Source organism: Nerophis ophidion, linkage group LG17, assembly GCF_033978795.1.
Source record: "Nerophis ophidion isolate RoL-2023_Sa linkage group LG17, RoL_Noph_v1.0, whole genome shotgun sequence".
NCBI lineage: Eukaryota > Metazoa > Chordata > Actinopteri > Syngnathiformes > Syngnathidae > Nerophis > Nerophis ophidion.
This window is the reverse complement of record NC_084627.1, coordinates 20,751,024-20,763,063: the sequence shown is the minus strand read 5'-3', so window position 1 is coordinate 20,763,063 and position 12,040 is coordinate 20,751,024. Positions and strand designations below refer to the sequence as shown.

Below are 12,040 nucleotides of genomic sequence, written 5' to 3'. Positions count from 1 at the left end.
GAGATCAATTTAAATAAAAATAAAAGTAAATAATGGGGGTTTAGATGGACACAAAATAGAGAAATATTACAATAAGAATAAAAACTAAAAAGCAACAATGGGAATAAAAATATAGCAGTAAAATAAGAATATAACAAGACAAAGTAGGCAGTAGTGACCATGTTATGAAAACTGTTGTTGTTTTACATCCCCTGTCATCCTAGTACCCCCTGTCCCAGAGAGGAGTTGTACAGTCTAATGGCGTGTGGGACAAAGGAGTTTTTGAGTCTATTAGTCCTGCACTTGGGGTGAAGCAGTCTAGAACTGAACAGGCTTCTCTGGCTGCTGATAACGCTATGCAGAGGGTGACTGGCATCATCCAGGATGCTCACTAGTTTGTCAACAGTCCTCTTCTCTGCCACCGTCACCAGTGAGTCCAGTTTCATTCCGATTGTAGAACCGGCCCGCCTGATCAGTTTCTCAGGTCTGGAGCTGTCCTTCTTAGATGTACTGCCCCCCCAGCACACTACCATGTAGAAGAGAACACTGGCAACCACAGACTGGTAGTACATCCACAGGAGTTTTTTGCAGATGTTGAAGGAGTGCAGTCTCCTGAGGAAATACAGCCTGCTCTGTCCTTTCTTGTACTGGTGGTCCGTGTTAACAGTCCAGTCCAGCTTATTGTCCACCCAAACCCCGAGGTACTTGAATGAGTCCACGGTCTGTACCTCAACTCCCTCGATCACAATAGGTTGTGACCGTTGACTCGACCTCCCAAAGTCAATGACCAGGTCCTTGGCCTTTGATGGATTGAGCTGCAAGAGGTTCGTGTGGCACCAGACAACAAAGTCCCTCACCAGATTCTGAAACTCCTCCTCTCTGCCGTCCCTGATGCACCCGACGATGGCTGTGTCATCCGCGTACTTCTGGATGTGACACAGCTTTGAGTTGTTGCAGGAGATACAAAATATTTCAAGGATACAGAATTTTTTTACAATACCGTAATGCTCATTAAAAAAAAAGGGTGGGAGGGGGGAACCGTTACTTTTTAGAAGCAGTATAGTACCGAATATTATTCATTAGTATCGCCGTACTATACTAGTACCGATACACCGTACAACCCTCATATTAAAGTTAAAGTGAATGATTGACAAACACACGCTAGGTGAGGTGAAATTACCCTCTGCATTTGACCCGGCCCCTTGTTCACCCCCCTGGGAGGCGAGGGGAGCAGTGAGCAGCAGCGGTGGCCGCGCCCGCGAATGATATTGGTGATTCAACCCCCAATTCCGACCCTTGATACTGAGTGCCAAGAAGGGAGGTAACAGGTCACATTTTTATAGTCTTTGGTATGACTCGGCCGGGGTTTGAACTTACGACCTACCGATCTCAGGGCAGACACTCTAACCAAAAGGCCACTGAGCAGGAAATTATACCTAGCTATAGGGATGCATTACACAAATACAGAGCATTTAGTCAAGTAAAGTGAACATATTTATATAGCGCTTTTTCTCTAGTGACTCAAAGTGCTTTACATAGTGAAACCCAATATCTAAGTTACATTTAGGTTAAGTTAAGTTAAGTTAAAGTACCAATGATTGTCACACACACATTAGGTGTGGTGAAATTTTTCCTCTGCATTTGACCCATCCCCTTGATCACCCCCTGGGAGGTGAGGGGAGCAGTGGGCAGCAGCTGTGCCACGCCCGGGAAACCAGTGTGGGTGGCACTGGGAGCAGGTGGGTAAAGTGTCTTGCCCAAGGACACAATGGCATTGATTGATTGATTGATTGAAACTTGTATTAGTAGATTGCACAGTACAGTACATATTCCGTACAATTCGTAACACCGGAAGAAGTTTTTCAACTTGTTTAAGTCGGGGTCCAAGTCACTAGGATGGCGGAAGCGAGGATCGAACCTTGAACCCTCAAGTCACTGGCACGGCCACTCTACCAACCGAGCTATACTTCCCCATTTACCGTGATGAGTCAACTTGATTTGCAGTTGTAGGAACTTGATAAAACAGTATAATATACTTAACAGTATTAAGTTGACTCAACTTAACACAGTCAGAGCAACAAGATGACCTGAGTTAAGTTGAGTCAACATTCTTCTTTTACAGTGTAGGAACATACCTAGAGGACGGAAATAGACGTCTACAGTTGAGTTTAAGAAGATCCAAGAAAGCAAGTCATTTTTTGTTGTTGTTTCCAGCTGTCTGGACATGGAGTGTCTAAGGTGACAGAGGACTGTAATGTCCCTCTGGGTCAGGACACCGACGCGAGTGGCGGTTCAGCTGAGGTCGACCGTAATGGACTTGAAGTTTCAGCAGATCCTGCGCTGATTAATCCCTATGAGCCCGACACTTTAATGGAGCGTGACGGAGCTCGCCAGATGGTGCCGCAGGGAGGGTGTCCAAAGTTTATTGTACCCATAGCTCCTCTGGAAATCAGCTCCGCCCTGGAGTGTCGCAGGGGTAGCTTGGAAGGGGATGCAACTAAAAGGACTTCCAATGACCCTCACCCACAAGCTTGGGGTCTTTGGACCATTTGCGACGAGATCACGAAAGCAGACAACGAGGTGAGAACTGACGAAGAAGTGAACGCGGTCTGTAGAGAACTTTCAAACACAACTGTTGTTTCGGAGAAGAACCAAGATGCAAGCACTCGTACGGACGATCCTGTTGTGACAAAGTCAGCAAAATCCATCAAAGTGAATCAGAAAACAGTGGGAAAGATGCCTCAAAAAGCAGTGAAGACCCCCACAGAGAGCAAACCTCGTTCCAAGAAATCAAGCGGTCACCATCACGGTATTCCAAATTCGCTTCATCTTCTGGGCCAAACGGCCTCCAAACAAAAAGAAACTCCGGGCAATCAGCCTGTCGCTGTACCCGAGGAGAAGACGGTGGTCATCGAGAGCACGTTCATCGAGAAGTCCAAGCCACATGCTAAGAAGAAAAAGAAACACAGCCATAACGCGACAGCGGGGAAGATCATAGCCAAGCCTCTAGCCGAGATGGACAATGGAGTGAAAGCCAAAGGAAGGATTGAAATGTTTGAGGCTAAACTCAGTGCAAAATCTGCCGATGCCCTCCGGGAGACGTCGGACGCCGTTGAGCAAAAGCATCCGGAAGATGTTAAACACGGAGAACGCCATCCAGGTCTAGAGAGGCTACGCCCCAAAAACGTCCCAACTAACAAAGATGTCATCAAAAAACAACGCCTGTCTGAGGATAGCTTTGGGACCTTTTTGAACATAGAGCTGACGAAGCCTGGAGCCTCCGTTCAGGCAAAGACGGCGGAGGTTGCCAAGGTGGATGTTGCCAAGGCGGATGTTGCCAAGGCGGATGTTGGGGCGCCTCATAAGAAGGCGTACAGCGACGTGGTCAAACAAATAACAAGTACGCCCAACGAAGGTAAGAAAGGATTTACTGAAATAAGAAAACTATTTGATTGTTTGATACACTTGCTGCCTAAATGGGCTACAGAAAACATTGAACAGAAAGTAATGGTACAAGTTAAATCATGATTCTTTTAACAAGTTAATACCAAAACAAAAATCGATTTGGCGTTGGAACTGTTTATTAACTAAAACATTACGTATTTTATTGTTTGTTGCCTAAATGGGCTGCAGAAAACATTGAAACAGAAAGTAAAGATACATGTTAAGGCATGGTTCTTTTAACAGTTAATGCCAATATAAAAATAGAATTGGCATTGGAACTGTTTTTTAACTAAAAATTACATATGTTGTTGTTTGTTGCCTAAATGGGCTGCAGAAAATATTGCAACAGAAAGTAAAAAATACATGTTCAGTAACACATTTTTTTAACTGAGACTGAGGATTGGTGTTGGACTATTTTTACCTAAAACATTACATATTTCATTGTTTGTTGCCAAAATGGGCTGCAGAAAATATTGAAACAGAAAGTAAAGATACATGTTAAGTCATGGTTGTTTTAACAGGTTAATGCCAAGATAAAAATAGAATTGGCATTGGAACTGTCCATCCATCCATCATCTTCCGCTTATCCGAGGTCGGGTCGCGGGGGCAGCAGCCTAAGCAGGGAAGCCCAGACTTCCCTATCTCCAGCCACTTCGTCTAGCTCTTCCCGGGGGATCCCGAGGCGTTCCCAGGCCAGCCGGGAGACATAGTCTTTCCAACGTGTCCTGGGTCTTCCCCGTGGCCTCCTACCAGCTGGACGTGCCCTAAACACATCCCTAGGGAGGCGTTCGGGTGGCATCCTGACCAGATGCCCGAAACCACCTCATCTGGCTCCTCTCGATGTGGAGGAGCAGCGGCTTTACGTTGAGCTCCTCCCGGATGGCAGAGCTTCTCACCCTATCTCTAAGGGAGAGCCCCGCCACCCGGCGGAGGAAACTCATTTCGGCCGCTTGTACCCGTGATCTTATCCTTTCGGTCATGACCCAAAGCTCATGACCATAGGTGAGGATGGGAACGTAGATCGACCGGTAAATTGAGAGCTTTGCCTTCCGGCTCAGCTCCTTCTTCACCACAACGGATCGATACAACGTCCGCATTACTGAAGACGCCGCACCGATCCGCCTGTCGATCTCACGATCCACTCTTCCCCCACTCGTGAACAAGACTCCTAGGTACTTGAACTCCTCCACTTGGGGCAGGGTCTCCTCCCCAACCCGGAGATGGCACTCCACCCTTTTCCGGGCGAGAACCATGGACTCGGACTTGGAGGTGCTGATTCTCATTCCGGTCGCTTCACACTCGGCTGCGAACCGATCCAGTGAGAGCTGAAGATCCCGGCCAGATGAAGCCATCAGGACTACATCATCTGCAAAAAGCAGAGACCTAATCCCGTGGCCACCAAACCGGAACCCCTCAACGCCTTGACTGCGCCTAGAAATTCTGTCCATAAAAGTTATGAACAGAATCGGTGACAAAGGACAGCCTTGGCGGAGTCCAACCTTCACTGGAAACGTGTCCGACTTACTGCCAGCAATGCGGACCAAGCTCTGGCACTGATCATACAGGGAGCGGACTGCCACAATAAGACATTCCGATACCCCATACTCTCTGAGCACTCCCCACAGGACTTCCCGAGGGACACGGTCGAATGCCTTCTCCAAGTCCACAAAGCACATGTAGACTGGTTGGGCAAACTCCCATGCACCCTCAAGAACCCTGCCGAGAGTATAGAGCTGGTCCACAGTTCCACGACCAGGAACTGTTTTTTAACTAAAAATTACATATGTTATTGTTTGTTGCCTAAATGGGCTGCAGAAAATATTGAAACAAAAAGTAAAGATACATGTTCAGTCATGATTTATTAACAAGTTAATACCAAAATAAAAATACAATTGGCATTGGAACTGTTTTTTAACTAAAAATTACATATTGTATTCTTTGTTGCCTAAATGGGCTGCAGAAAATATTGAAACAGGAAGTAAAGCAACATGTTCAGTCATGATTATTTTAATAAGTTAATACCAAGATAAAATTGGCATTGGAACTGTTTTTTAACTAAACATTACATATTTTATTGTTTGTTGCCTAAATGGGCTGCAGAAAATATTGCAACAGGAATTAAAAAATACATGTTCAGTCCCAATTTTTTTAACTGAGACTGAGGATGGGTGTTGGACTATTTTTTTCCTAAAACATTACATATTTCATAGTTTGTTGCCTAAATGGGCTGCAGAAAATATTGAAACAGAAAGTAAAGATCCATGTTCAGTCATGATTCTTTTAACAAGTTTATACCAAGATAATAATACAATTGGCATTGGAACTGTTTTTTTTTTTTAAACAAAAAATTACATACTTTGTTTGTTGCCTAAATGGGCTGCAGAAATTATTGAAACAGAAAGTAAAGATACATGTTCAGTCATAATTATTTTAACAAGTTAACACCAAAATAAAAGTAGAATTGGCATTACAACTGTTTTTAATTAAAACATTACATATTTCATTTTTTGTTGCCTAAATGGGCAGCAAAAAATAATGCAACAGGAAGTAAAAAATAAATGTTCTGTCACAATTTTTGTAACTAAGACTCACGATTGGTGTTGGACTATTTTAACTAAAATATGTTTTTTTTTTATGTTTGCTGCCGAAATAGGCTGCAGAAAATGAAACAGGAAGTAAAAATACATGTTAATTCATTATTCTATGCACAGGTTAATGCTGTGCTGAAAGACAGGAGTTTGATGTTGGATTAGTTTGCTGCCTTAATGGGCTGCAGAAAACGTTACAAGGAATACAAATACATGTTCAGTCATGATTCTATTAACGAGTAATGCTAAGCTCAAAGACAGGAGTTTAGTGTTGGACTATTTTAAACTAAAATATAACATATTTTAATGTTTGCTGCCTAGATGGGCTGCAGAAGAAATCTTATCCGTAAGAAAAACATCCCTCTTTGGAGGTGGTTCTACTATTAATGCTAAAGCAAATGTTACACAAACTTAAGGAGGTAATTGCTGGACTATATAAAAATGGTAACAAAGTGAGTTAATATAATGTCTGCTGCCTCAATAGGCTGTGATAAAACCAATGTGTTTGAAAAAAAACCCAACAACTGCAAAGGCAAAACCTAATTAACAAGTGTGTTTGGTGCAGACCATTTTTGATTATACATTTTTTAACTGCCTAAACAGGCTACAAAACACTGCTCAGTTGTGGTTCTATTATAAATAACAATAAATAACAATAGGATTATTTGGCACAGAACTAAGTTTGTTTATAGCTAGTGACAGAAAGTTAAGATATTCATGCTAAAGCTAATGTTAAATTAATCAAAGAAAGTTTGGTGCTGTACTGTTTTTAACAAAAAAAAAAGACGTTTTATGTCGATGATTTACTAAAGTATGTTTGCTGCCTAAACAGGCTGCAGAAGTAATCATAACAGAAATAGTGATGCATTGGCTACTTCTAAATAACTAGAAAGGTGTTTCGAGATTAACTATTTCTACAAAACACAATTACAATCACATCCCTTTGAACGGTTTCTGTTTAAACGGGTGGCAGAAGAAATGATGACAGGAAGTCAAGATAAGACTGGGAGGGCTAATGCTAACTAACTTCAGAAAAGCTCACTATTTTAGTGGTTTGATTTTGTTTAAATTTTGTTGTTTGGTAAACTATTTTTTAACAAACAGACTGTTAACACACTGTGTACCGCCTAAATGAGCTGCAAAAAAAAAAAAAAAAAAATCAACGCTAAATAGTGGTTCTGTTAATGCCAAGGTTATTGTTAATTGTTAACATAACGTTTGCCGCCTAAACGGGTGGCAGAAAGTAAAAAAAATACTAATGCTAAAGCTAATGTTACATTAATCAGAGAAGGTTTGGTTCTGTGCTGTTTTAAAACCAAAAGAAAGATGTTTTACGTCAATGATTTCTTAATGTATGTTTGCTGCCTAAACGGGCTGCAGAAGTAATAACAGAAATAGTAACGCATCGGCTAATTCTAAATAACCTGAGGGTTTTTTCATGATGGAGTATTTTGACAAAATGCCAAGGTTATTGTTTATTGTTAACATAATGTTTGCCGCCTAAACGAGTGGCAGAAGAAATTATAACAGGGAGTCAAATACAACTGATAAGCCTAGATAAGTTCTGTTTGGTATTAAACTATATTAAACAAACAGGAATAGTCAACATAGTACAAACCCAGTGAAGTTGGCACGATGTGTAAATCGTAAATAAAACAGAGTGCTATGATTTGCAAATCCTTTTCAAATTATATTCAATTAAATAGACTGCAAAGACAAGATATTTAACGTTCGAACTGGAAAACTTTGTTATTTTTTGCAAATATTAGCTCATTTGGAATTTGATGCCTGCAACATGTATCCAAAAAGCTGGCACAATTGGTTAAAAAAAGACAAAAAGACTAAGAAAGTTGAGGAATGCTCATCAAACACTTATTTGGAACATCCCACAGGTGAACAGGCTAATTGGGAACAGGTGAGTGCCATGATTGGGTATAAAAAAGCAGCTTCCATGAAATGCTCAGTCCTTCACAAACAAAGATGGGGCGAGCGTCCATAATATCATCAAAAGGTTCAGAGAATTTGGAGAAAATAACTGCACGTAAGCGCTGATATTACGGACCTTCGATCCCTCAGGAGGTACTGCATCAAAAAGCGACATCAGTGTGTAAAGGATATCACCACGTGGGTTCAGGAACACTTCAGAAAACCACTTTCAGTAACTACAGTTAGTCGCTACATCTGTAAGTGCAAGTTAAAACTATACTATGCAAAGCAAAAGCCATTTGTCAACAACACCCAAAAACACCGCAGGCTTCTCTGGCTCATCTGATGGACTGATGCAAACTGGAAAAGTGTTCTGTGGTCTGACGAGTACACATTTCGAATTGTTTTTGGAAACCAAAGAGGAAAAGAACCATCGGGATTGGTATAGGCGCACAGTTGAAAAGCCAGCATCTGTGATGGTGTGGGGGTGTATTAGTGCCCAAGGCATGGGTAACTTACACATCTGTGAAGGCACCATTAATGCTGAAAGGTACATACAGGTTTTGGAGCAACATCCTGGACGCCCCTGCTTATTTAAGCAAGACATTGCCAAGTCACATTCTACAAGTGTTACATCAGGGTGGCTTAATAGTAAAGGAGTGCGGGTACTAGACTGGCCTGCCTGTAGTCCAGACCTGTCTCCCATTGAAAATGTGTGGCGCAATATGAAGCCTAAAATACCAAAACAAAGACTCCGGACTGTTGAACAACTTAAGCTGTACATCAAACAAGAATGGGTAATAATTCCACTTGAAAAGCTTCAAAAATTGGTCTCCTCAGTTCCCAAACGTTTACTAAGTGTTGTTTAAAGGAAAGGCCATGTAACACAGTGGTAAAAATGGCCCAGTGCCAACTTTTTTACAATGTGTTGCTGCCTTTAAATTCTAAATTAATGATTATTTGCAAAAAAAAAAATATATATATATTTCTCAGTTTGAACATTAAATATCTTGTCTTTGCAGTCTATTCAATTGAAGTTGAAAAGGATTTGCAAATCATTGTATTCTGTTTTTATTTACGGTTTACACAATGTTCCAACTTCACTGGTTTTGGGTTTTGTATTAACTGCATAAATGAGCTGCAAAAAACCAATGCTAAGTAGGGTTCTGTTAACATTTAACATTGTTTGATGCATATTTCACTTCAAAAAAGGTCTAATAACGTATGTTTTCTGACAGAAAGTAAAGATTTCTTAACATGACATTTGTCACCGAAATGAGCTGTAGAAGAAATTATAACGCAGGAGAAACCCAGGCCATACTTGCCAACCCTCCCGAATTTTCCGGGAGACTCACAAATCTTCCGAAAATCTCCCGGGACAACCATTCTCCGGAATTTCTCCCGATTTCCAGCCAGACCTGAGTAAGGACAGCCTGTCGTCACGTCAACTTTTGCTCCACATAAACAGCGTGCCGGCCCAGTCACGTTACAACATCTACGGCTTTGGGAGAGTGCACAACTGCACACACAACAATAAGGAGACTATTATATACGTCTCTGTTATCCATAGGTTTATTATTACTCATAAAGTAGGCAGGCACGGAGCTATTTCTCACCGTTTTTTCATTCCGGCCGGCAAATTAATACACTGACGCACAACATCCGGAATCCCATCATGCATTGCTTCAAAACTAGTGTGGGTGGCACTGGGAGCAGGTGGGTAAAGTGCCTTGCCCAAGGACACAACGGCAGGGACTAGGATGGCGGAAGCGGGAATCGAACCTGCAACCCTCAAGTTGCTGGCACGGCCACTCTACCAACCGAGCTATGCCGCCCCCGCAACATTGCACTTTCAAATACAACAATGAGTAGAGAGGAGTGTTATGTGTGTGGAAATGTGGAAATAAATGAACACTGAAATTCAAGTATTTCCTATATATATATATATATATATATATATATATATATGTGTGGGAAAAAAATCACAAGACTACTTCATCTCTACAGAACTGTTTCATAATCATCAGGAGATCTTCCTGATGATTGAGGGAACCCCTCATGAAACAGTTCTGTAGAAATGAAGTAGTCTTGTGATTTTTTTTCCCACACATACATATTGCGCTCTACCACGGTATCGAGCACTATTCTCTGGATAATCCAATCAAAACATATATATAAATATATATATATATATATATATATATATATATATATATATATATATATATATATATATATATATATATTTTGAAATCTATGTTAGTTTAGGATGCATTTCCTGCTATTTTGAGTCAAAATCTAACCAAAATTTCACATTTATTGGCAAATATTTTCATAAAAATGTATCATGTGATTAAATTTATGTATACAACTTTACACATATATCAAATTCTTGCACACTTTTGGATTATAGACAAAAATAGGCCTACAAATGGATTAACCAGAATTCTTCTCTGTAAACTCACTTTACTTAGATGCCTTGCCGATTTCCCATGGCCAAAGACTGCCACCTTACCCCGAGATCCATAGTTGACGATGTCCTTGCAATATAAGCACCGAGCACGTCCCGGTTCATCGCACTTTGCTGATCAGTTCGTCGACTTCTACGACATTGTTGTTAATCTTCACCTTCAGTTTGATAGATATATCGAGCCATGCCCAGTTCCACTTGTTTCTCCCTAACTATCTTGAATAAGCTTAACCATGTCTGAAACTGTTTTGTCAATAAAGAAACGTGTTAATTGAGAGCTACTGTGTTTTCTTTCCAGCTTAGTCGCCGATAAACACAACCAATACAAACAGAATACGAGTTCAGAAACGCTCACAATAATTGAGGATCAGGGACTAGATATTGTCGGCAAACGACGCGTGCAGACGCCTATAACGGGCGATGTCATTGGTTGATGTTGTCAGCTGATAGTAGAGCTAGCCAATCTGGTGCCTTCACACATTGGCATTATATTTTTGGCGGGAATTCTCTGCCTTGTACTGATAACTAGGTCAACGCAGAGACAAAAACCACGAGTACCTAACCCCCCCTATAATTTTCTCCCCGGATTTAAACGATTCACAGAAATGAGAATTCGGAGGTCTCAAGGTTGGCAAGTAAGACCCAGGGTCAACTGTTTTTTTTTTTGTTACATTTCAAAATAAAAGTCCGTCACGTGACTTACAGAGCCCAAGGTGGTGCAGCCCATCCAGGCGGCGTCTGTGAGCGGAGATCCGCAGAGTGTCAGTCTTTGGTGTCAGTTCTCGGCCGTCCTGACCGACCACCTGGTCACCTGGAGGAGAGATGGCACCCTGCTGGCAGAGGTGAAGCGCAGGTATGTACAGACTGCACAGTTTGTGCTGCCACTCCTGTCCTTGTGACGCCACGCCTGTCTCCCAAGTGCAGGGGACCGGGGTCCGTCCTGTGTCACCATCATCGAGGCATCCCCCAAAGACCTGGGCAAGTACCAGTGTAGTCTCAGGAGCTCTCGTGGTTCCATCACGCTGGACTACGAGCTCACTTATGAAGGTATGGTTTCTTTCCTCACACTTTTTTTCATGTAAGAAATTTCACACCGTCCCGAAAACTATGAACTTGTCCCTCAGTGCTCCGTGAGATTGTCATCCCGCCGTCTCCAAAAACCATTTCATGTGAGTTCCTTCTACATTTCGCCTCGTTTGGCCCACCTGACAAATGCTTCTCACCTCCAGCCGTTCCCGCGGAGACCGGCGGCGAGGAAGAAAACGTCCAATGTTCCAAGCTGATGTTCAAAGAGGACTTCCTGTCCGAGCAGTACTTTGGGGAGAACCACCCCGTCAGCATCGTCACGGAGAAAGACCACTTCGGCGAAGGGATGCACCGGCGGGCTTTCCGGACCAAGCTGCACCGGGGTCAGGTGCCGCTCTTCCTGTCGGGGCACTCGTGCGTCCTCAAAGTGCACACCGCCGTCAGCTGTGGGACCAAGAACAACGAGGAGCTCGTTGAGAGGAACTTCACCTTGGCAGTGGAGGTAACCTTTAACCCAGCAGGCACCAGACGTTGATGCAACGTACATGTCTTTGAAAACTGACGTTGAAACGTCACAAAATAGTTGCACAAAAACCCAAAACGGGTG

At 42.3% G+C, this 12,040-nt stretch overlaps 1 protein-coding gene across 1 annotated transcript in view; it reads left to right on the top strand.

Annotated features, from left to right (window-relative positions):
* Positions 1-12,040, top strand: part of alpk2 (alpha-kinase 2) — a 40,251-nt gene that overhangs the window by 19,946 nt on the left and 8,265 nt on the right. The window contains exons 3-7 of the mRNA XM_061876522.1: positions 2,194-3,394; positions 11,113-11,260; positions 11,327-11,454; positions 11,532-11,576; positions 11,637-11,935. Of these exons, the coding sequence (XP_061732506.1) occupies positions 2,194-3,394; positions 11,113-11,260; positions 11,327-11,454; positions 11,532-11,576; positions 11,637-11,935 (1,821 nt within the window). The remainder of the gene's footprint in view (positions 1-2,193; positions 3,395-11,112; positions 11,261-11,326; positions 11,455-11,531; positions 11,577-11,636; positions 11,936-12,040) is intronic.